At 47.9% G+C, this 23494-nt stretch overlaps 1 protein-coding gene across 5 annotated transcripts in view; it reads right to left on the bottom strand.

Moving 5' to 3' along the window:
- Positions 1-6094: 6094 nt before the first annotated feature.
- TRAK1 (trafficking kinesin protein 1) overlaps positions 6095-23494 on the bottom strand; it is a 150598-nt gene continuing 133198 nt past the window's right edge. For 3 of the 5 annotated variants that reach the window (XM_023725964.1, XM_023725945.1, XM_023725958.1), the window contains 3 exons: positions 20394-20549; positions 10063-10165; positions 6095-6893 (listed from right to left, as the gene is read on the bottom strand). In XM_023725964.1, the coding sequence (XP_023581732.1) occupies positions 6095-6893; positions 10063-10165; positions 20394-20549 (1058 nt within the window). Of the gene's footprint in view, positions 6894-10062; positions 10166-20330; positions 20550-23494 lie in introns of all 5 variants that reach the window. The other 2 variants (XM_004368421.1, XM_004368423.3) reach the window with 1 other exon arrangement.

Here is a 23494-nt window from a genome sequence, read left to right as displayed (position 1 = left end):
GCTCGGTAAGTGGCCTTTCCCTTCAGTGGGGTGTCTCTGGGGTCCAGAGGTCAAGCAGCAAACGTGGCGATGACCACAACTGCAATCATCGGCAAATGACCTCGGCAAAATAAAACTTGGCTCCATAAAGGTACATTTATTAAAAATTGGGGTTGTAGAAAAGAACAACCTCGCTTTACACATATTCTCTCAATGCAGGTGTGGGTAAAGAAAGCAGAACTAAAGGACAGGGTTATTGTTTTATAATTGCTGGTAAGGGTACCAAGGCATTAATGAGAGAATTCATACCACTTCTTTGCTGGCACAAGGACAGTGCCGTCCATGGAGCCCACGAGCTACAGATGGTGTGATGGTTAATGTTATGTGTCAACTTGGCGAGGATATGGTTCTCGGTGGTTTGGCAGAGACTATGCAATCACCTTCCATTTTGTGATCTGATGTGAGCAGCCAATCAGTTGGAAGGGGCGTTCCCTTGGGGGGTGTGGCCTGCATCCAGTATATAACTGCATGTTCCTGCAAAGCTCTCTCTCTCTCCTCTGTAATCTTTCCAGTGTCTGACCTCCAGTTCTTAGAATGTAAGCCAGCAGAGGCCTCCAGCCTGTTGTCTGACCTGCAGATTTTTAGTTCGTCAGCCTGTCGTCTGACCCACAGATTTGGGTCTTGCCAACCCCCACAGTTGCATGAGCCATTTCCCTGAAGTCAATTTCTCTCTCTATATATATATCTATATACGCTTCACTGGTTTTGCTTCTCTGGAGAACCCAGACTAAGACAGAAGGCATCCGCATGATTCAGAAGTGCCTCCCTATTTCACCCATCAGCACTGGTCAGGAGTGGAGGCCATGCCAGCCTATCAGGAGAGTGCCCATGTGGTTTTGGTTTGCTGGGACAGCCCTGGTGTGGTGATAAATTATACAGTTATTTTACTGACAGCTGGGCTCTCATTCGCACACATTCTAATGTGAGAAACACATTGTTACTTTTTGTGCTTCCACAGCCAGTAGATCATCTATCCAGTTCTTAGGTCAAAAAATCCAGGAATTTCCCATGATTCCTCTGTCTCCTCACTGTCCCCCACTCCCTGCAACCATTCAATCCATCAGCAAGATCTCTTGGCTCCATCTCCAAAACACATCCCGAATCCATCCTCTTCTTTCATTCCCCAAAGACAACAGCTTAATTCAACCCATCGTTGTCTCTTGCTTGGACTTCAGCAGAGCCTCCTAACAGGTTTCCCTGTGTCCACTCTTGCTTTCCTACAATCCATTTTCCACCAAGCAATCAGTGATTTTAACAGTGTCAATGAGATCAGGTAACTCCCTTGTTTAAAGCCCCCAATCAAGTGCTTCCCATTACGCTGAGATTCAAAACTCACTGTCATCAAATCGATTCCGACTCATAGCGACCCTATAGGGTAGAACTGCCCCACAGGGTTTCTAAGGCTGTAAATCTTTACGGAAGCAGACTGCCACATTTTTCTCCCGCAGAGTGGCTGGTGGGTTCAGACTGCCAACGTTTTTGTTAGCGACTGAGTGCTTAACCACTGTGTCACCAGGGCTTGGAAAGCTCTATATGATTGGTTCCCCCCATTTATCTGATGTCTTCTAGTATTAGACAGGATAGGTGATGCTATGCTGTGTTAACAAACTACCTCCAAATCTCACTGGTTTAATAAAAAAGATTTCTCTCTCCCTCAGGTTACATGTCAAATGTGGGTTGGCAGGGAGTTCTGGTCCACACGTTACCCAGAGGACCAGGATAGAGGCTCTACCAACTTGTAATACCACCATGTCCACAGGTGGCTTCAGGTTTTTTTTTTTTTTAACACACATGGTGAAGAGCATGGAGAGTCGTGCATGGATTTTTCTCTGCTCATAAACCACTTGGCCAGAACCAACCATGTGACCTGTCAAACTGCAAAGTGGCTGGACAACATGGAGATCCATCTGATGGCCATTTGGTGAGCAGCGTGGTTTCTCTGCCACAATCGTGCTCCCCTTCTCCCACCATCACTCACCCACGCCAGCCTTCTCAAACGCACCAAAAGCTTTCCCACCTTGGGGCCTTTGCCCCAGCTTTTCTCTCAGCCCCAAAGGCTCTTGTGCTGTTTCTCAATTGGTTGACTCAAATCTCACCTCCTCAGAGATGCCTTCCCTGACTGCCTGTTACGGGTTTGTGTACCCCAAAAACAATGTGTTGTAAATCTTAACCCCTATACCTGTGGTTATAATCCCATTTGGGAATGAGTTTTCTTTGTTAAGAGATCATATCAGTGTAAAGTGTATGCTAAGGCAATCATCTTTGAGATATACAAAGAGAAGTAAGCAGAGATGAGGGAAGATAGATGCCATGCCACATGAAGATCACTAAGGAACAAGGACCTTCCCAAGAGCCGACAGAGAGAAAAAGCCTTCCCCTAGAGCCGGTGCCTTGAAATCGGACTTGTAGCCTCCTAAACTGTGAGAAAATAAATTTGTTAAAACCACCCACTTGTGGTATTTGTTACAGCAGCACTACCTAACCAAGGCACTGCCCAATCCGAAGTAGCCACCCACTCCCTCCATCACCCTATCTTAATTCCCTGCCCAACCCTCATTATGCTGACATGTCTGGGGTTCTTTCTCCTCTCAACAGATTGTATATCCCAGGAGAGTTCACCTGTTTATCACTGTATTCCCAGTACCTAGAACAATGCCAGGCACAAGGTAGATGTTCAGTATATATACATAAAGAATTAACCCAAAATTGTATTTCTGTTCCCATTTTACAGGTTAAAAAAAATGGCAGACTCAAAGAAGATAAGTAGTTTTGCCCAAGATCGTATGACTACCAAATGGTAGTGCCTGGTGTACAATCCATGATGCCACCACCCACGATAGTGTTTGCTTGCCTGATGTCGCTGTTCCCAAATATTGAAGTGGCCGACTAAGTTTTATTTGATCCTCTTGTTCTTCTCAGAATTCCCCCACTGGTGGCCCTCCACTGTCCTGGGCTTTTAAATGTCTCTTACCATAACTCTAAAAGGTCCCTTGGCAGTGCAAATGGTTTGTGCTTGGCTGCTAACTGAGAGGTTGGTGGTTCAGACCCACCTAGGGTGCTGTGGAAGATGTTTGCAGCTGTTTCTTCTCATTTTGAGTCATGCCATGTCAGCAAATAAAGGTCCCAAAAGCTTGACTCCATCCATGTCATTAAGGTCGACTCTACTTTGAGGAGGCAGCTCTCCCCCAGTCGTATTTGGAGTGCCTTCCAACCTGAGGGGCTCATCTTCCAGCACTATGTCAGACAATGTTTCACTGCTATTCATAAAGTTTTCACTGGGCAGTTCTTTCAGAAGCAGACCGTGACATCCTTCTTCCTAGCCTGTCTTAGTCTGGAAGCTCCGCTGACATCTGTCCACATGGGTGACCCTGCTGGTATTTGAAACACCAGTGGCATAACTTCCAGCATCACAGCAACATGTAAGCCACCACAGGATGACAAACTGACAGATGAGTGGTGGACTGTGGAAGAAAGGCCTGGCAAACTACTTCTGTAAAGATTATAGCCAAGAAAACCCTTTGGATCTCAGTTCTACCTTGTAACATATGGGGTCGCCATGAGTCAGAATCAACTCGATGGCAATGAGTTTTTGTTTGTTTACCATAATCCTATGGAGGACAATTTGTCAATTTCTATCTGGAATTTACCCCACAGATGGATTCACATATGTGGAAAATCAACATACATGAGGATGTTTCATTAAGGCACTCTGATAGCATCTAAGTCTTACATAAAGATATCATCTCCTCAATGAAAATATAAAAATACAAATCAGAATACCAGTGTGGCTCCATCATTTGAACTTATTTTATTGATATTCATTAGCAAATAAAATTTTATTGTTGATTTCTGATGCATTACAACATACTTTTTGGTAGTGGTTGCACAATGTTTACCATTTATTTATTTACTAGACTAAATACTGCAACCTCCAAATTGTCAATTTTTATACCGGTACTTCCTTTGTGATGGTGGGTGGCTCCTCTTTCTGAATACATAAAGTGGTCCATTCAGTCCATGTTTCTTGTATTTCTTTGTTATTCTAACTACTGCTTTAAAATACATTCAAATAAAAAGATATAAGTTACTTGCTGTGAATGCACACATACAACAGCGAGGAGAGTTGAGAACATAATTAACCAACACTCTCATGATCAGAGAGAATAAATAGCCTGAAATCATGGGACGGAAGGTAGCTCCTGGGGACTTTCTCAAAAGCATCCTCAGGGACAGGTTACACTCGCTCAATTTAAGGATATGTATATTTTGCTGGGGGAAGGGGAGTGGGCCAAGATGACAATTTCATTTATATGATGTTATCCTGCTATAACATCTGGAACAAATAACACAAAAAACCGTGATGTACAGTGTACTGCATTTTCACACAAAACGTGCACCTTTTACATTTGTTTGCCAACTGCGCCTCCCTGAGAGGTATTTTCCTAAACATGCTATGCTAATTTTTTTACAGCAAAGTGTAAAAAAAGAAAAAACAATGGCATAGCAACGTTTGCAAAAATACCTCACGTGGGGAGGATGTGGTTGGCAAACACACGTAGAAGGTGCGCGTTATTTGGGTAAAACATGGTAGTCCTCAGAGTATAATAAATAAATGATCTCCTTGGATTGGGATGCCACAGAGACACTGTGACTAGAGCTAGGAAGGGAGAGAGTTTGTTTCAAACACAGGCACACACACACAAATAATAAATAAAGGTTCACGACTTGGTCGGCGACACCAACAGGGCCAGTCTCCCTTGTTCGTGTGTGGGTCTCTTCATCAGCACCTCTATTTTTCCCTAAGGATAAAAAGTGGCACGAAGACAGGGCTCTGGGGGGAAGCAAACAGCCATGCTGTGCCATGCCCTGTCCTGAAACACGGGGACAAAGCATGTGGGCATCGAATGGCTGCAGCACGAGACTGCACGAGCAAAGGTGCGTTTACCAGTCTCGCTTTTCAGAGTAAGGACAGGAATCGGCAGAATCCCAAAGCCTTGCCTCTTCCTCGATTCAGTTTATTACCGGTGGTCCTGGTTGTGGTTCTTCCCCTCTACTTTTACTGCTGGCTAATTTCTTCGACCACCTTTCCCACCCCCGACTCCCTTTCCTTTCCATCTTATTGTTACAGTTGTCTGGAGTTTAATCTGTTCGGTTGTGACACGGGGCCGAGACGTAAACCGCCATCCCCTTAGCGGCGTGGTGTATTTGAAATTTACATCTCGGTGCCAGAGAACCACACACAGAACAGACGCTGCTACGTCCCAGCCAGTACCATTATTTCCCTGCATATAAAAAAATGGAAAAATAAAAACGGACCATACAGAACACGGAGGGAGGGCTGCAGAATGGAGCAGTGGACATGGAAATACATTCTCTTTCAGGTCAGACGTTTGGCCTGACAGCTGATTACAAAACATAGGACTTCAAGTTGAAGGCAGGAAAGGAAAAAGTCACACCTCAGAAAAGAAACGGCCATCCATTGAGGCAGATCAGCAGACGTCTCTGGAGAAGCTGGGCCACCCGTAAAAGAGAGAAAAGCTCTCCAACCACGAGCATATCAGCCCTGGGGGCTGCCTGTGGCAGAGGACAGGAGCTCCTAACGCTCTCATGGGGTGGGCGGGGCGTCCTGGGTGACATTACGATCTGTGCCACGTGATGACAGCTTGCAGTCCACACCACAGGCCTCTGCTTTGGCTGGCCAGCCAGGGAATCCACTGATTTCCTATCCATGGGATAAGAACACACTTGGTAGTTCCAGTGCTTCTCAGAAGGAAAGAAGAAATGAAGATACCCACCTTCCCCCGGGTGAGCACAGATGAGGTCCTCAGGAGAGCCAGGGGAGTGCCAAGTGACCCAGAGAGATCAGGGCAGACACCAGGACTCCCAGTCCTATGTTGACACTCTTCCCCATTAGGCACAAGGTCGATTTGTCTAGCTCAGGAGGGGGCAGACAGAGAAAGGAAGAGGGGGAGAACACACTGCAGGGGGGAAGAGGGAGGTGGGGAGTGAGATGGGAGAACATGGGTCTCTCCTAGAGGAACACTCCCTCCCATCCTCATCGCAAGCTGGTTTGTTTGGGGAGCTTAGCACCCATCAAGATGCCTGAGGTGAGAGTCACGGGGGCTTTCATCTGCATGCTGGACCCCACCATGGTGGGGAAGCTACGGTTCCGTCGGATGCCACTGTTGAGCTGCAGTCCGCCAATGGCACTGGTAACCGTGGGGCACCCAAGTGGCAGGCCCTCAGGTACTAGGCCTCTGGGGACCAGGGCCTGTGCTGGCCCTGGGGGCCCGCAGAGCAGAGGCCCCTGGTTCTCAGTCAAGGTGGGGATGTGGGCTCGCCCTGAGTTCACCACTTTGGCCACACCAAACCTCCTGACCTTGTCCACGAGGTTGAGGTTGGAGACAGACACATCTGTCTGGCTCTCGCTGCTCCGGACGCTCTTCTTTTCCCTCACTTCCCTCAGGATGGAGCTGGCGGGCTTGGAGGCCAGGAAGGTGTCGTAGGGCGGGCTCGTGCACTTGAACTCGAAGGAGGGCGGGGAAGACGTGGGTGTCTGCATAGGTGAGTTCGGCGGGGTGGAGGGGATCACGGCCATCCTGGGGGTGTATGAGTGCAGAAGGGAGCCCCGGCCGGCCCGGTCCCAGCTCTGGGGGTTGTACACGGCCGCCGAGATGCCCCGCTCCTTCAGCAGCCACACCAGCCCCAGCGATGTGCTCATTGTGGTCGTGGACTCGCGGGTGTTGGTGAAGGACTCAGCCAAGCTCAGTCTCCGGGGCGTGCACGGCGTGGCCACTGGCGTGGACTTCAAGTGGCTGGCACTGCCACAAGCTGGAGTCGGGGCTGAGTTAAGGCTGGAAGGAAAAGATGGCAGGTCATTCATGAGCAAATGCCTGCGAGCACCAGGAAAAGGATCAGAGGTCAGTCTCCTGCAGGGGGTTCAGGGCGGGCCGGGGATACAATGAACTGACTCCCCCAGCCATGGCCCCCCAGATGCCTCTTCCTACACCTGCTCCTCCCTCTCACCCACAGAGCACCAACCTGCGTTCCTTTAAATGGGGACATGGTTGAAGTTAACAGGAACCTGCAAACGCTCCCCTTTGCTCATCTCTAGTGGACGGGTATAACTGTTCCCTTTGCAGATGAGGAAACTGAGGCTCGGGGGCTAGGGGGCTTACTCAGCATCACACCCAGTGATCAAGTGGACACGTCCAGATGTGAACCCAAGTCTGAGTGACACCCAAGCCTTTCTTTCCCTACCAAATTCACTCAAATCCTAGTGTTCCTTCCTAATATGACTTCACTGAGGCAAGACGTTAACCAGGACTATGAGATACAAGAGTTTACCCTAGAAGCAGCCAAGACAGGTGGGATAGCTCAGGTGGAGGGCCTTCAGGTGATGGAAGACTGAGGTTTTAGCCTGTACAGCAAGTCAGAGGCCCACCCAGCCTCCTGTCTCCTAACACTGAGCTCCTTCTCTGCATCACATGGCTGGCCAAATCCATTTCCATGAGTGGAGCTATAGGATCAGAGGAGACCACGTGATGTATTATCAAACCTACATCTGCAGAGCTACCTAGAAAAAGGCCCCTGGACATGCGAACCCTGAGCAACTATAGGGAAGGAGAGACATCTGTTCGTTCACTGTGTCATAGTGACTGAGGATCCACTATATTCCAGAAGCTGGGCTCCAGCAGTGAAGGGAGTTAGGGCTGGAAAGTATAACAGGGGTAGCAGCAAGGGAAAATGCACTGTTGTCTCCTTAAAACATAGGAAGGCTCTCTTTTAAACAGCTGCTACAGGGACAGGGTGAGGCCAAACAGGCCAGAAGCTCTGCGCTGCTTCTGGATGAGCAAGCAAGGGATAAGGAGGCATAGCCCTCAACAGCCTCACAGAACCAGCCCGGGTGCCCGCTCGAGGATTCAGCCGGGGCTGCAGGCACCCCTTGGAGCAGCTCAGCTGAGTGGTCCTGGGTGCCCAGGGTGGGAGACTCCTGTTCCCCCAGCCCAGCGAGGGGAGGGCCAGACATCTTAGACAAAGCACCAACTTCGGGGACAGGAAAAGAAGAGGACCCACCCTGGAGGGCACCAGGAACACATCCTTGGAACGACCTCCAGAGCAGAGGACAAGCTGGATGCACCACTTGGCTGTACACTCCAGGGACCTCACCGCTAGCGGCCAGCACAGGGTGGGGCCCACACAACAGGCCCGTGTCACACAAGCTCAGGATGGGGATGCTGTGGGGCAGGAGCGCTCAGAAAAACGTGAGTTAAGCAACCACGGCAGATCCCCAAGTTTAAAATGTGGATTTTCAAAAGGTGCAGGTGGAATCCTACAAGTATGGACCTTAAGCAATAGAGGACAAAAAAGTTCTGGACTTCAAAATAAAAATTTGTTTCAATGGTCACTGCTAAGGAGATTTTCGATTTTGTTTCAGATTGCCTTTCTTTGTCACTCAGGCAAAGTGGCTTTCTCTTGCTACTGACTTCCAAGGCGTTCTTGGTCTGGGTGGACTCAGAGATGAAGACGTGTGTGGTTTGGAGAGTGTGGCTTGAGTCGGGGGAGCACATCTGGGCACCAAAGGCACCAGCCTTCCACAGGGGAAGATTCCTCCCCACGTTTATAAAAACCACCTCTTCCCAACGTAAAGCCACAGGACGGGGAAGCTAGGTTCTCAAGAGGCAGGAATGGAGGCGAAGACGACAAGGCTAAACCTCAGAGACCCCGTCCAGTGAGAACTGGGGTTAGGCCTGGATTAGTGCTGGCACTCTCTTGCCTGGGCATTTAGAAGGGTTAGGTGGTCACGTTAGCCAGGCACAACCACAGGGACACATCCATGCCCAATTCCCAGGTTAGTGGCGGCCACGCGTGCACACACAGCCCCTTCCAGGGGACCCTGCCAGGGCAGGCCCTGCCAGCCGTGTGCTCACCCCTGCCCCGCCTGGGGGCTCAGACTCTCTGCCCTACATCTCCTCTCAGCACAACGGGGCATATGGCTGCTTCGTCGTCCTCCTCACATGACCTGTGGAGAATCATTCATAGTTTAAGGTGCTCCTTGGGGAGGCTGCTACCTGCAAGCTGGCCCTTCTTGCCTCCCTCCCTTTGCTTCCCCTTCCATCCACACCAGCATCTTCCTTGACTTCACCACAGAGAAAACAATGGATTGGGTCACTCTGGCATGATGGGGGAGACCATTTTCCCTTTGCTGGAAGCTGTACCAGTACCAGCTGCCATCGAGTCGACTCCGATTCCTGGCGACCCCATGTGTGTCAGCGTAGAACTGTGCTCCATAGGGTTTTCAATGGTTGATTTTTTGGAAGTAGATCACCAGGCTTTCTTCCGAGGCACCTCTGGGTGGACTCCAACCACCTTTTGTTTGGCAGCCGAGTGTGTTAACTGTTTGCACCACCCAGGGACTCTAGCTGGAAGCTGTGGAAGCCCTAATATCAAGCCAGGCAGACCACTCCCTGCCACCACGTCCTCTCACCGGATGGTGCCAACTTCTATTGCTTCTTGGATGCACCGGAAACATGCCATGCAGGATGCACGGCGCAGTCTTGGTGCTTTATCATTTTGGTCACTATTGTGGGCCGTGGTGCAGGGTTCCTGGAGTGTTTCAGGATCACAACGGCTTTCACAGGACTCAGTGACTCCACCCCGTGAAAGAACTCCATGTTCTGCTGGCAAATGGGGCAAAAATCCAACAGCCTTGGCCTTAGGGCCTGTGGCAGTGTCAGCTTCAGTCTGTTGACAGGCTTAAGAATCAATTCCATGGCCAACTAAAAGGGGAACTCAAGAGGCCCAGATCTCTCTATCCAAGCTTGATCTGAATCAATGTGGGCCTCCCTTCAAAAGGAAGTGGGACCCAAAAGAGCTGACTGCAAAAGCTTATGAGATGCTTAAGCTAGCTTGAGTGGGTTTTTTGATGAACCGCTCTACTTCAGCTTTCCTCAACAGTCAGCCTCGCAGGGAGTGCCCCGACCTCACCCTACCCCTGCCCACCCTGGGGCTCAGGGTCCTTACCTTGGCGTGACCCGCGTGAGCTCATCTGAAGGATGCAGGATACGGCAGGTGGTGAAGGTGAAGGTGGAGTTGGTCTGCGACATGCACTTCCCAGGGTGGTGTGCTACATCAGGGGGAACAAAATACATTCCTCGCATCCAAGTTAACCCACAAGTAAGGGAAGGATCCAGCATGGCCCTCGACAGATGTAAGAAGCAAGGAGCTACCTTGTTGACTGGATCTGGGCGAGGAAGGTGAAACGCAAATGTTCTGGATCGAAGGTGGTCCCTCAAAAATAACCACACTTCTGAGCACTGGACTGCAGAGCACTGAATTCCAGCTTCCGTCCCAATCCAGACAGGGACCCCGTCAGCATTCTCGGGCCAGTAGTGGATCCAGTTCGGGGGACTAATGGGCCCTTGTGGGTAAATTTGGCTTCCCTCCTCAGAGGTCAGAATCGGCTTTCTTCTTTTGTTGCTTTACATTTCTGGTCATTGGCAAACTCTGCCCGGGGGAAGGGAAGTGGTGCGAGGACGGGAGGGCACCCTGGACATAGGGCAAGGTCACGCGGCTCCCTTTTCTGCTCATACAAAAAAAGGGGCTTGGGGAAGCTGGTTCCACTACTGCCTATCTGTGATCGTTTTGGTGGGAGAGGGGAACCTCAGCTGGCTCAACAACAACGTGACATCAGCCCCAGAGTTAAGGGTGCTTAGGGACACTAAGGTGCCAAGATCGAGTCTGGTCTGAAACAGGGTGTCACGGTCCCCCCCGCTGCTCTCTTGCCATATCTAGGATGCCCGATTTCTAATGAAAATGAGATGGCAATACGTTGTCCCCAATTTACTTCCTTTTAAAGCTTTAAAGAGTTGTTGTTGAGGCCGCTGAAGATGATGGTCTGGAGCAAGGTAAACCACAAAAGTGTCAGCACCATGCATCAGAAAGCTGGCGAGGAGACAGTGATAGCGGCCACGGGAGACATCATGATTGCAGAGGTCCTCCTCGTTCATAAGTCAAGCATAAAACAAATAAAAATTACAAAAAGACGCTGCTTCCAATAGCATGCACAATGAAGTACTTGGGTAATCTCCCTCCCCACCCACCAAGCCCCCTGGCCCTGCTGCAGATCAGCCCCCAGAGACCTCCTGGGAGAAAACGGATTCGGCTATCAGAGGCCATAAGCACTCTGAACATTCAAAAGGCTTGCAAGCTAGAATCTTCTAGCTCTTTATGGCAAGTTTTCTCTTGGATTTGAGAAAAAGGAAAAGGACAACATAACAGAATGGATGGGTGCTCCAGACCTACAGATCCACACACAGTTGACTGTGTCTTATAAGAAAACCAGGAGCCAGATGGAACAAAAAATGTTCGAGACACACAAACTGAAGGCAGGCAGGATGAGCCAGTGCACAAAAATGGTGACAGTGGCAAGAGGAGCAACGTGAGGCTGGTTTGCCCCGCGTATGATGAGATGACACATCTCTGGCTATCAGGAGGCTTCAGTGACACCTGGCGTGGCAGCCAGCACCATTGCCACAAGAGCAAACTCTTCACCACAGGGAGCTTCAGGCAAAGCAGGAAGGGGGGTAAAAAAAAAAAAAACCAACACACAAAAAATAGCCTTTATGAATCTTTGTTTCTTAACCAATACATGCCATGGTTTATGAGCTCAGGCAACTGAGAAGCAGCTGCAAGCAAAACAAAAATGGAATAAGCTATGAAGAGAAGGCAACTGAACAATCACGATTCTCTCACTGCAATAAGGTCTAGAAACAAAAGCAACAAAATGTCTGAGAGAAGCATCCCAAATAACAGGCATGAGGGGTCATTTGGCAAGGAAGAGAAAAAAAAAATGCAGTCAATAGAAATAATTAAGACAAAACAGTTGAAAGAGAGAAAACATTAAAAATCAAACAAAGCAAAGCTGGATTTGAAATTAGAGGCGCACCCCCATGTAAATGCATGGTGAAAATAGCAAATCACCCCAAATAGTCACAAACGTTAATAGTGTCCTTCTCCACCCCGTTCTGTATTAGATCTTCAATTCCAACAGGAAGTATTAAGATGGATGTTTTAAAGACAGAGCTGTATTAGCAGAAGCAAAACCCATTTTAGACAAATGGGTTTGGGGATAGGAAAGGCTGCTAAAAATTCAGAAGTCATCATTCCCCAGAAGCACTGGATCATTTTCGAAGGCCAAGGTAGATCAACAAGGGTCAAAGCCAGAGATTGGGCCCTTCCAAAATACCACGGGGATGCCTGGGCTGCGAGCTCTCCGCGCGTCAACACTGACTTCTGGGCCGCTGCAGCGCCTCCCTTCCTTGAGACACAACATAGAGACAGTGAGTGTGCCCAAGGCCGGGCCAGCAGGGCTCCCTGTGCTTGACTGAGCAGCAATAGGCCACTCTACAGCCCTGGGTCCAGTAAGGGAGCAATTTCTACAAAAAAGAGGCACATAAAGCATTTTCTGTGGCAGGGAGTGGGAGGCTAAGGGTGAGGAGAGGAAATGAATGACGGTTCCCCAGAACACACCGCACACCTAGGCCTTGCCTGACCTGAACCACACGCTCTTTGCAGACGATGGTATGGTGGGCTTATCCTGTGCTGCTCACTTTGGGGGCTCAAACGACAGGGTTTCTGGGACTCAGTGCTCCAACTTCCTACTGAAATTCTTTTTTTTTCTCAACCTGACTGGAGGGCATCAGGGTGTTGTGAGGAAACGGGCAGGTCTTAAACAGGTGAGAGCACTGACGGTGACAAGCGCGTTCATCAAGTATTTTATTTAGGGATGAATTTGCATTTTAAGAGGACAACTGACTCTGGATTATTTTTAGTTGTTCTTTCTCCCCCAGGTTCTGACACTGGTACAAAGTCCTAGTCCATCAAAGATAATCTTTAAACATAATTAATCCTTGACTGCTCAAGATGGTCTATGCTGGTGAACTATAGATGGTCAGCGTGCTGCCTTTTGGTCCTGAGAATACATATACCCTTCAGGTAGCTTCATGCAGGTGTGCCAGCGGATGAGAGTCACCCTGCTCACCTGTTCTCTGAACAGACTTTTGTGTGATTTCTGCCTGGAGGAGGTGCCCTTGCTAACTGGTGCTGGCTGTGCTGTTCTCAGGACTTGGGGTGGTCAGGGTTCCTGCTGCTATGGCTGGTGACAGCAGAGTTGGGGCTTCCTCCCTGCGCACCCCTGCAGACTATACTGGGGATTATCTGCAAATGTGCTATAGGCTGGGGTGGTTGCTGCTCTGCAGAACGCTCAGGCCAGCCGGGGCAGGAAAGTCCAGCGCTTTTCCCACAGCCCAGTCTTCCAAGCCAAAGAAGAAAGGCACACGGACAAAACTGTGGCACGCTGGTGGGCCCCCGAGTCTCCCTGGGAGTCGTGAGGCTGACCGGGACTCTGGCCACCCACATAGATCTGTGCACACCAGCTCATGCATTTCATTCAGTCCGAACGATGCTTTCCTCCCCCATCCACAGGGAAGGGCAGACCGGCAGTGTGCTGGGAGAACAGCAGCTTTTCTCTCTCTAAAAGCCATCAGAGACTCTGTGTCCTTGAAGAACCGTTGTCTGAGCCCACACTGAGATGTCTGAGCGTACAACCGTGCCTGGATGTTTCTTCGTGAAGGTGTGACACACACATATTGAAGGCTGCCTCACAGGGATCTGAGGGTGGGGAAACGTTAGCCACGCCACATACTCAAGCTTTTATTTTACTTACAGAAATAACTTCTTAGGAGCCCCGGTGGTGCAACAGTTAAGCGTTCGACTACTAACCAAAAGGTTGGCGGTTTAAACTCACCCAGTGCTCTGCGGTAGAAAGACTCGATGATCTGCTTCCGCAAAGATTACAGCCTAGAAAACCCTACGGGGCAGTTCTACTCTGTCACACAGGGTCACTATGAGTTGGAATCGACTTGATGGCACCAAACAACAACAGATAACTTCTTAAAATGTCAAAAAAATTTTTTTACAAACACATCTCAAAGTTTTGGAAAGGGACCTCTCTTTGTGACCTACTGAGAGTCTTCCATATTCTTCTTGCCACTTCTCACAGGAAGGGGCCGACTTTATAGACCCTCGTGTAAAATGAACGAAATGCCCCTGACCTTTGTTCCCTTTTCTTAACTGAACTTGGCAGTGGTGAAGCTGTTATCACACAATTTGGTTCTGCTTTGCAATCTCTATACACTCATTAACCAACACACACACACTCCTCCCTGTAATTCCAGTAGCTGCCACCAGAGCAATGGTACCCATTGCCATCGAGTCAATTCTCACAGTGACACTACAGGACAGACTAGAACTGCCCCATAGAGTTTCCGAGGAATGCCTGGTGGATTCGAACTGCTGACCTTTTGGTTAGCAGACGTAGCTTTTAACCACTACGCCACCAGGGTCTCCTTAGATCAATAGTAGCACCATGGAAAAGTCTTTTCTATCCAGCAAAAACAAACCTGCAGAAAGTAAAAGCCATGATGAAGCCCACTTAAAGGCATGCCCTGGGCCGACTCCAAGAATGTTAAGTACCAGTTCCAGTACCAGTTGCTGTAGTGTTGAACGTGGACTCCTGGTGACCCCATGTGTGTCAGAGGAGAACCATGCTTCGTAGGGTTTTCAGTGGCTGATATTTCAGAAATAGATCACCAGGCCCTTACTCTAAGGCACCGCTGGGTAGACTCAAACCTCCAACCTTTCAGTTGGTGGCCAAGCGCATTAGCCATTTGTACTACCCAGGAATCCCAAGAATATGAGTCCGTTTTTTGAACATGCCCAGCTTCTAATGACTTTGCTGCCTTTTGCTCAAGGGCTAACTACATGGAGGGGGAAAAAGAAGGAAGTTTCTTTGCCTGTCAACTACATAAGAAATAGCTCCCTTTCCTTAAAAAAAAAAAGGGGGGGGGGCAACAAAACAGTGTTTTAGAGTTCTTCCTAAAAGACTTTAAAATATCAGGGTATAGAAAAATGCTTTAAGTAGACTTTTTCTGTCATTTTATTATACAACCCTGCCCATGAATTTTTCTGAAGGAGTTGTAAGTGAGTTAATGTGGGAAAAGCTACATAAAACCTTTATTTGCTTGCTCCATGCTTCATCATTAACATAAACACTGGTTTGGGATTAATGAGGGCTTTAAAAAGTGTTTTCTCCTGGGCAGGGGCAATCAAGAACCGTTTCAGATGCAGTAGTGCAGCTTTTTCCTTTTTTTTTTTTATAAAAGTAATTTTAAACGATCAAGTGTTGTACAAATAAAAGGTGACTTTTTTTAAGCCCTTAGTTCTAAGCGTAACATGGCCTAGTAACTATTTTTCTCTGCTTCTTAAGCACCTTCTTCAACACAGCCTCCGTCTGGTCCTGCATCTCTTTAGGGCTTCCCTGAGTCGCTGCAGACATCAGCCAGCAGGCACTGCGGAGGTTTCCACCAGATAGTTTGAACCATGTTGCAAGATCTTTTTCTGGTTTCTGTACAATTTAGTTTTGTTTCCTGCAAAATTAAGTCTACTCTTCCCACTACACCAAGCTGTCTCCTGTCTCATATAAAAAGTATGTGATTTAAGAGATGGACAATTTTATAGCATTAGTGCAGAGAGGGCCAGAAATCTCCTCAAGCGCCCCCTGGGGTAGCTTCTAGAGAAAGTGAGATTTTTTTTTTTTTTTAATGGTGCTGTTAAAATGTCAAAAGGGCAAATGCAAAAGTATGTTGGGATCCTTTGGACACTCAATAAGCTGGACTCTACGAGCTCAGTGTTTTTGCCCTTCCTTCTGGGTGGATGCTACCAAGTGGGGGAGTTGGCCTGGCTCAGCCAGCAGTGAGACCTTTCCCCGTTCGTGCTTTTGACACCACTTCAAGAGGGCACTTCTCCCGGGCTTCCCTAGGCAGTGCAGTAGTACCGCTCATTCAGACCCCCAAGCAATCCACCTTAGTGCTTACGCATCCGCTCCCTTAGGGCCCCCCATGTTAGCAAAGTGTCAAGCCCCAACCTGTCTGTGCAGACGCCCCTCCTCAGTAATCCTAGGGGAACACGGGAGGACCCTCCTAGGGTTTTCAGGGGCGAGGTTACTGTAGAAAAATCGTTTTTAATAAGTCAGCTTCATTCTGGAATTCTGAAGCAGTCAACTCTAGGCTGTTTGTTTTAGAGGAGCTGATTCTCCCTCCTTTTTTCCACTCCCAGGTTGCAGTTGGCCTGTTTGACTCTGGTGCACAATATACATATTCTGATGCAACTGAGTAAGGATTTCCTTGTTGTTGTTGTTCGATGCCATCGAGTTGATTTCAACTCATAGCAAACCCATGTGACAGAGCAGAACTGACTCATAGGGTTTTCTTGGCCGCAATCTTTACAGAAGTAGATCGCCATGTCTTTCTCCCGTGGACCTGCTGGATGGGTTTGAACTGTGAACTTTTCGGTTAATAGCTGAGTGCTTAACCATTGCACCACCAGGGCATCTGAGGGCTTCCTTAACCTGTTGCCATCGAGTCGATTCCAACTCATAGTGACCCTACAGGACAAAGTAGAACTGCCTCATAGGGTTTCCAAGGAGCAACTGGTGGATTCGAACTGCCAATCTCTTGGTTAGCAGCCGAAGACTTAACCACAGCACCACCAAGGCTCTGAGGGCTTCCTTAGCACCTCCTAATACAGATGGGCTTGAGCAGACCATCCACTCTGTGCATCATGACCACAGTCTCCTATAACTGCTATAGACCTAAGGCTGGTTTGAAAAGTGTTCTCATCAGAGTGGGAATTGGCCACCACCTCTCTTGGTGGAGACAATGAGAAGGAACTTGCCTATACCCAAGGGTCTTGAACTGAGTGTATGAGTCGTTGGCCTACAGACCCATCAGGCCCCTAGGCTGACTTTTCTTCCCGACCCTATCCTGGTTCCTGCCTCCACAGTGGGACTAAAAGTTCAACAAGATAAGGGCTGGCATGGCTTTGCTTGAAATGCCCCTGCCCTGAGACAAAACTAGGGTAATACTTGGCTTCTCGAACTTTCCATCTGGCTCCTTTCTACCACAAGCTGTTCTCTTCCCTTCCCTCACTCACTAACTGCTCAGAACTTGGACCTATGTACCAAATAAGGAAGCTAGAAACAAGCTAATTCTTGGCTTTTGGTTCTAGGGGCCCAGATACTGGAGACTTAGGGATTTTCAAGGGCAATTTTGACCAAATGTGATTTTTGCCTTCAACACTCACTTTACCATCTTAGCCTCAATTAGGATACAGCTGTACTGCAGGGTCATTGCCAGATAAGATGCCATGATTCACATAAGCCTGTTATTGGTATTTTCCCCATATAAAATGGTCTACACGTGTGTATTAAAATAAATCTTCAATTTATTTTATCTACGTTGCTTTAATCCCACCTTATGGATCAAGGCACCCAATTCAACTGTCCATCCAACCAGCCATCTACTGATTTAACTGCGAGACTTTCAAACTCTCACCCAAGCCCTTTACCATGGTGTAGGCTCATGATAACTACATAAATACCCAAAACACAGAATACTGAATACTGAAGGTACAAGATGGTGATGATTTCTGATAAAGTGAACTTTCTACAACATATGAATTAAAATATAAAACATGTCATTGAAACAAAGTAAAACTATAATTTAAAAATTGTTGTAAGCAATCCACTTTAATCATCTAAATTATTTACAATAGCACGGGATCATCCTTTTTAAGACATGGGGTTTTAAAAACCAGCAAATGATGCTTAAAACAGTACATGAAACATGTTAATAAATTTTTTCAGTGCTCAAAATTTTTCCTCCATGGAGTCAGCAGGCTCCAGACAAAAATGGCTAACATATGAGTCTCCCCAATTTCCACATCATACCAGTTGCAAGAAGAAAAGGTGAATCACCTTCTGTCTCCAAAGTTTCTCCCTACTGAATCTTCCCAGGCAGAGGGCAGCTCCAGGGCCTGGCTGTTTGGCAACAAAAAAGCAGAACAAGGCAGGGGCCGGCTGCACCAACCTGGATACAAATCCCAAGCCAGAGGACATTCGCCTGAGACTCTCAAGATTTGTACTAGCCATTCGGGACCTCCAGGATGATTTATTTACAGAGTGATACACTTCTTCAATGCCAGGAATCAAAACAGCCCTGAGTTTCCCCATAAAAGGAAAAAAAAAAAAAAAAGCCAAACCCTTGCTCCTGCCCTTCCCTTCTGCAATGAGCTTTTAAAGACAAGTCTTACCCAAAAGGACTCTTGTTTGAACAGCTCAGACCTATCCTAAATTAACTTCAGCAATCTATATAATTCTTCTTTGATCACACAAGCCCAATCTGAGCCCTTTACAGTTTCTATTGCAAATGTGAACGCCTCTCATATAAAATTGCAGGGAGGAATTTGTTGCAGGTTTGAGTAGGGAGGGAAGAAACAATAAATGTGTCTTTGTTTATGGTAATAAAAGTGGTCATGACTTTAGTCCTCATTAACTGGTCCCCTCTCCTTCTGTCCCCTGAGAGAAGTTCTTTGCTGACTTGATAAGCCTTGCTCCTTCTGTACAACTTCTCAAAGGCGCACCTAATGGTGCTTCTTTAAACTTCCAGGATCTATTCCATCCTCGAGGCTGCAGGGAGTCCTCACACTGGATAGGATGCCCACCCCTTCAGCCGCAGCAGCAAAGATCAGCTGGACTCTGAGGTTCATGTACCGCTGCCTACCTTCCAGAGGGTACTGATGCTGATAACAAAGGGATGTAACAACACCACAGCTGGTTTGCCTTTCTTAAGTGCAGAGATACTAATTCTGAATGCTTTCATTCCCTTACAAGCTCAATCTGATAACATAATTGCTGTAACAAAACAAAAAAACAAAAAGCCACACTACGTGCTAAACAAACTCTTTTCACTTGACTCCACTTCTAAAGTTTATCTCAAAGGCAAAAAAACAACACTTGGTCCCAAATAAAGCCCCTGGACCAGAGCTGTTGGAATGCAGCCAGGGAAAGGGGAGATGCCGCTAAGAACCTCACCTCTTTCCTGCCTCATATTTTACAGGGAGTGTTGTGGCCCTCACAAATGACAATCACAAGGCACAAAGGTGCATGTCATCTCTTCAAACTTGGTGACTGGAGAATATCATGAAGATGACAACATTGGGTCAATTCCACTTTTTTTCTGGGTCTTCCCCTTATTCCACAAGAGCTTCCTCGTCTTCTCAGCACATGGAGCTGGGAGGTCCGGGAAGTCTGGGGTTAAGCGTACTATAGGAGAAATAGTAACCACGTGCCTCGGTGGTCCCAGGGGCCCGGAGCATAACACTTTCACCACCAAGGGGATACGGGGAATTCTGCAAACTCAAGGTCATTCCGTTAATGCTTCCTGCGTGGTAGTGGTGGTGGGGGAGGGGGTGATCAACAGCCAGAGCTCCTTTCTGGATTCATCTAGAGTCCTTTTTCTCTGGAGCCGGAAGAGGTTAATGACTTTCTCTTAGGGTTTGTTTGGTTAGGGAAGATTGCTAAAAGACTTTTTAAAACTCCACTTTGAACACACGTGTGAGTTGGAAAGAAATATATATACGTGTGTGTATATGTAGATACATATACACACACATACACACACACATATATATACACACATATGCTTTCACTGATGATAAAAAAGTGAAAAAGCTCATCTGTCAGGTGTTATCTGAAGTCGTGAACACTTTCTGTGCTTCTTCCTATTTTAATGCAGCATTTAGGTAACATTCTCATTTACCTGCTGGATGACCCAGAACTCAGAATTCCCCTACAACTGCCGACTCAGCTCAGCCCAGTTTGGAAACCACCAAGGTTCTCAAGAATCTGCCCTTTAGACGGGGGAGAGACTCGTAACAGGAAGAGGGGCGCCACTGGTCTGGGGGTCCCAATAATCCACTTCTTTTTAGCAGCCTTTCCTGCTCCCACTTGAGAGCCCTGTTGGGTCATACACCTCCAAGGTGGGCAGGGAGCTACACCCATTCACTTTAAGGAGGAGGTATCAGACTCTGTATTAAACACAGAACTGGACAATGGGAATGTCTGGGTCATCACCCACACAGACGAGCGGAAGCTACAGACACAGAGCCACTACGGATGGTGCCCGGGACAGAGGTGAGAATGGCCCAGAACTCTGCCTCCAGTGAAGGTGCCAAGTTTACAGGACTTATCACGGTGCCCTCACCAGACCCCTCCTCCTCCTCCTCCTTCTCCGTGACCGCTGGCGGCTCCTGCATCTCCTCGGGGAAAGCCTGAGGCCGGCTCGGGTAACTTCTGCTGCCTGAGACAGTCACGCGTGCTCGGGACCTCTCACCTGAGGTCTCTGGGTGCTGAACTGGCGTGGAGGTAGCTAGGCCTGGGGGGGAAATGTGGTCACCTGTGTCATCTTCTTCAAAGTCGTTAAGGCAGTACACTTCATCCAGGTCAACGTCCAGTGTCCGGAAGCCCTTGGTGACCACACCAGGCCGGGGGTCCAGGATGCCCCCGAGGTGAGGCTGGGCCAGTTGCTGCCAGTGGTGAAGGGTGGCAGAACCTTGCAGGAGGAAGTGCAGAGAAAGAGGGACAGGGAGAAGAGAGGGTGAGAATAGGATTCTGTGATGATGGCAGTCTACCCACCCTCAGAGTGCCCAGAGCCAACCCCCGGGAGGTCTGACTCTCCCCAGGTGGGCTCTGGTGGGGACAGCAGTGAAGCTGCCCCGGCCCTTCCTGTGATACAACAGTAACCGATATGCTACATGTCCCACCTGGTAGGGGCACCAACTTAGGAAATCAAAAAAAATTTTTTTTTTTTAAGTGAAATTAGTACCACACTGTGTGACAAAGCTCTTTGGTGACAAAGTCTTTATTTTATCCAACCAATGTCAACCTCAAAATCCAACACAAATCATTTTAGAAACGGAAGGGGAAAACCCACCAAAGACTAACATAAAAGCGGGTAGGGACACATGTACTGATTCTATGCTAAATACACAGTGCTGGGAACAGGGAAGATAGAGTAAGACCATTTTCATCAAAGATTATACAGAAGAATCCTGATCAAGGGGGCGGCGGTAAAATGTGGAACAGAATTTCAAATTCTTAGGGAACCCAGACTTTGTGGCACCACGGAGGCTGCATAAACCCCTGAAACTATTGCCCTAAGATAATATTTAAACCTTAAACCAAAAACATCTCCTGAAGTCTTCTTTAAACCAAACAATAGTTTAGCTTAATTAGTAAAGAATGTCTGCCTTGAGCATTGTGCTCTTTTAAAAACCTATCATCTACACAGGATCAAACTGACAACAGCAACTAGAAAGATTAGATAGGAAACTTAGGGGGCAGTGAGTTTATGTTAATAGAGGAGGAACAACTCAGAAAAGGAGGGTGAGAATGGTTGCACAACTCAAAGAATGTCATCGGTGTCACTGAAGTGTACACATAGAAACTGTCAAATTGGTATATGTTCTGTTGTGTATATTTTCAACAACAACAAATGACAGAGTAAGACAGTATTGAACTAGCCCCAGAGCCACAACAAGAAAAAAGCAAAAATACATTCAGGAAATACACAGAGTTAAGTGGTAGATGCAACCGCCGCCTCCTTTACTTGGGTTTTCTCTATTCTGCCAGCAACCTTGAATGGCTGCAAGTGTAGGGAGGGGGGTTTGAGCTATCGGGGTGTGATTTAAGAACACGGCAGGTCCACACAGAGGTCTGAAGCAGAGGAGCCGATCTCGGTGACACTGAACCCCGGGATCAGATAACATCATGCAAGCTCTGTAATAACACCAGAGCAGAGCTAACCTGACCAGCACCCTGTGTCCCCTGAGGACCCAAGGGTGTCACAGATGCTCTATAAAAAGAGGTGTTCCAAGGCCAAGTGTACCGAGGAAACCTGGGCAAAGAAGTCTATTTACTTAGGAACAGTTCAGAACCTTCAGTACGTTGGTATATTCTGGGATTCTACCTGGATATTCTACCTGGGATTCTGCTTGACTGAGCACCCTTTCTTCTCCCCTGGAACACGCATTAGTATCTCACAGGATGCTGGTATTCTTGGTGCACAGCCCTGCGGATGGGATTTCTATCCTCATTGCCTAAACTCACACAGCCACACAAATAACTATTCTACACTCCAAAAAGAGACTTTTAGAGAGGCTCTTGGTCATTGGAAGGAGCCCTGGCAGTGCTGCAGTTAACAGCTTGGCTACTAACCAAAAGGTCAGCAGTTCAAATCCACCAGTCGCTCCTTGGAAACCCTATGGGGCCGCTCTACTCTGTCCTATAGGGTCACTGTGAGTTGGAATCGACTCAACAGCAACAGGTTTGGTGTTATTTTGGTTTTGTCATCAGAGAGCAGGAGTCTTCCTGGCACAAATGGCCTCCCAGATGGTTATCACTGGTTCACAGTGGGCATCCTCTGGGATGGACAAGAATCCCTCCTCCAGGCTAGCAAGCTGCACTTGGGAGTGTCAGGAAGGGAGCCAAGGACACCAGAAGCCATTAGCCAATAGCCATTAAACCAAAAAACTAAAACCATTGCCTTCTAGTCGATTCCGACTTATAGCGACCCGACAGGACAGGGTAGAACTTCCCCACAGGGTTTCCAAGGAGCAGCTGGTGGATTCGAACTGCCAGTCTTTTGGTTAGCAGCTGAGCTCTTAACCACTGTGCCACCAGGGCTAGTCACGATTAAAGAGAAGAGGAAAGAAGGCAGGCTGTGGGTCCAGGAGCGGCCCAGGAATGTGAGCAAGCTGCAGAGAACCTGTGCTAGTCAAGAGCTCCTGCCCCTCTGGTGTGCCCAGCGAGATCACCAACTCCAAAACACCCCTGCGGAATAACTTCTTAGAGACAATCTCAGCTTGGGGAGCCTTGAAAGGGTTTTGTAAGTGGAAATTTCAAGTCTACTTTTAGAAGGGAAAAAGCATTTTACACACTGCCAATACATGTTTAAAAGATTTTCTATTATCCACTTTGAGGTCCATTCCAGTAGTAAGTGCACAAGTACAAGAGTAACCTACTTAACCCAAATCTACTTTTCATAAATAGAAAACATTCCAAAAGAAAAAAGAAAGCGGTGCATAAAATGAGGGAGGGTACATCAAATGCCCCTCCACCACACACCTGTTCTCCAGGTAAGATACGTCTAGAGCAGTGGTTCTAAACTGGTGGTGATTTCCCCCCCTCCCTCCACAGTGGACATCTGACAATGTCTGGAGACATTGTTAGTTGCCACAGCTTAGGGGGTGCTAATGGCTTCTATTGGGTAGAGGCCAAGGATGCTACTAAATATCCTACAATGTGCAGGATAGTCTCCCACATAAAAGAATTATCCGGTCCCAAATGTCAATAGAGCCGGGGTTGAGGAGCCCTGATCCAGGGCCATGGTTTTTACCTCTCAGATCCCTTGAGAATCTGAAGGAAGCCGTGGAGTCGCCTCAAAAAGAGCTTGTGTGCAATTCTGCATATACGTGATCAGGGCTTCGCAGACATGCT

Source organism: Trichechus manatus, unplaced genomic scaffold (genome assembly GCF_000243295.1).
Source record: "Trichechus manatus latirostris isolate Lorelei unplaced genomic scaffold, TriManLat1.0 scaffold00001, whole genome shotgun sequence".
Classification (NCBI taxonomy): Eukaryota; Metazoa; Chordata; class Mammalia; order Sirenia; family Trichechidae; genus Trichechus; species Trichechus manatus.
Note: the sequence above shows the minus strand (reverse complement) of the source record. Positions and strands in the feature narration are given on the sequence as shown.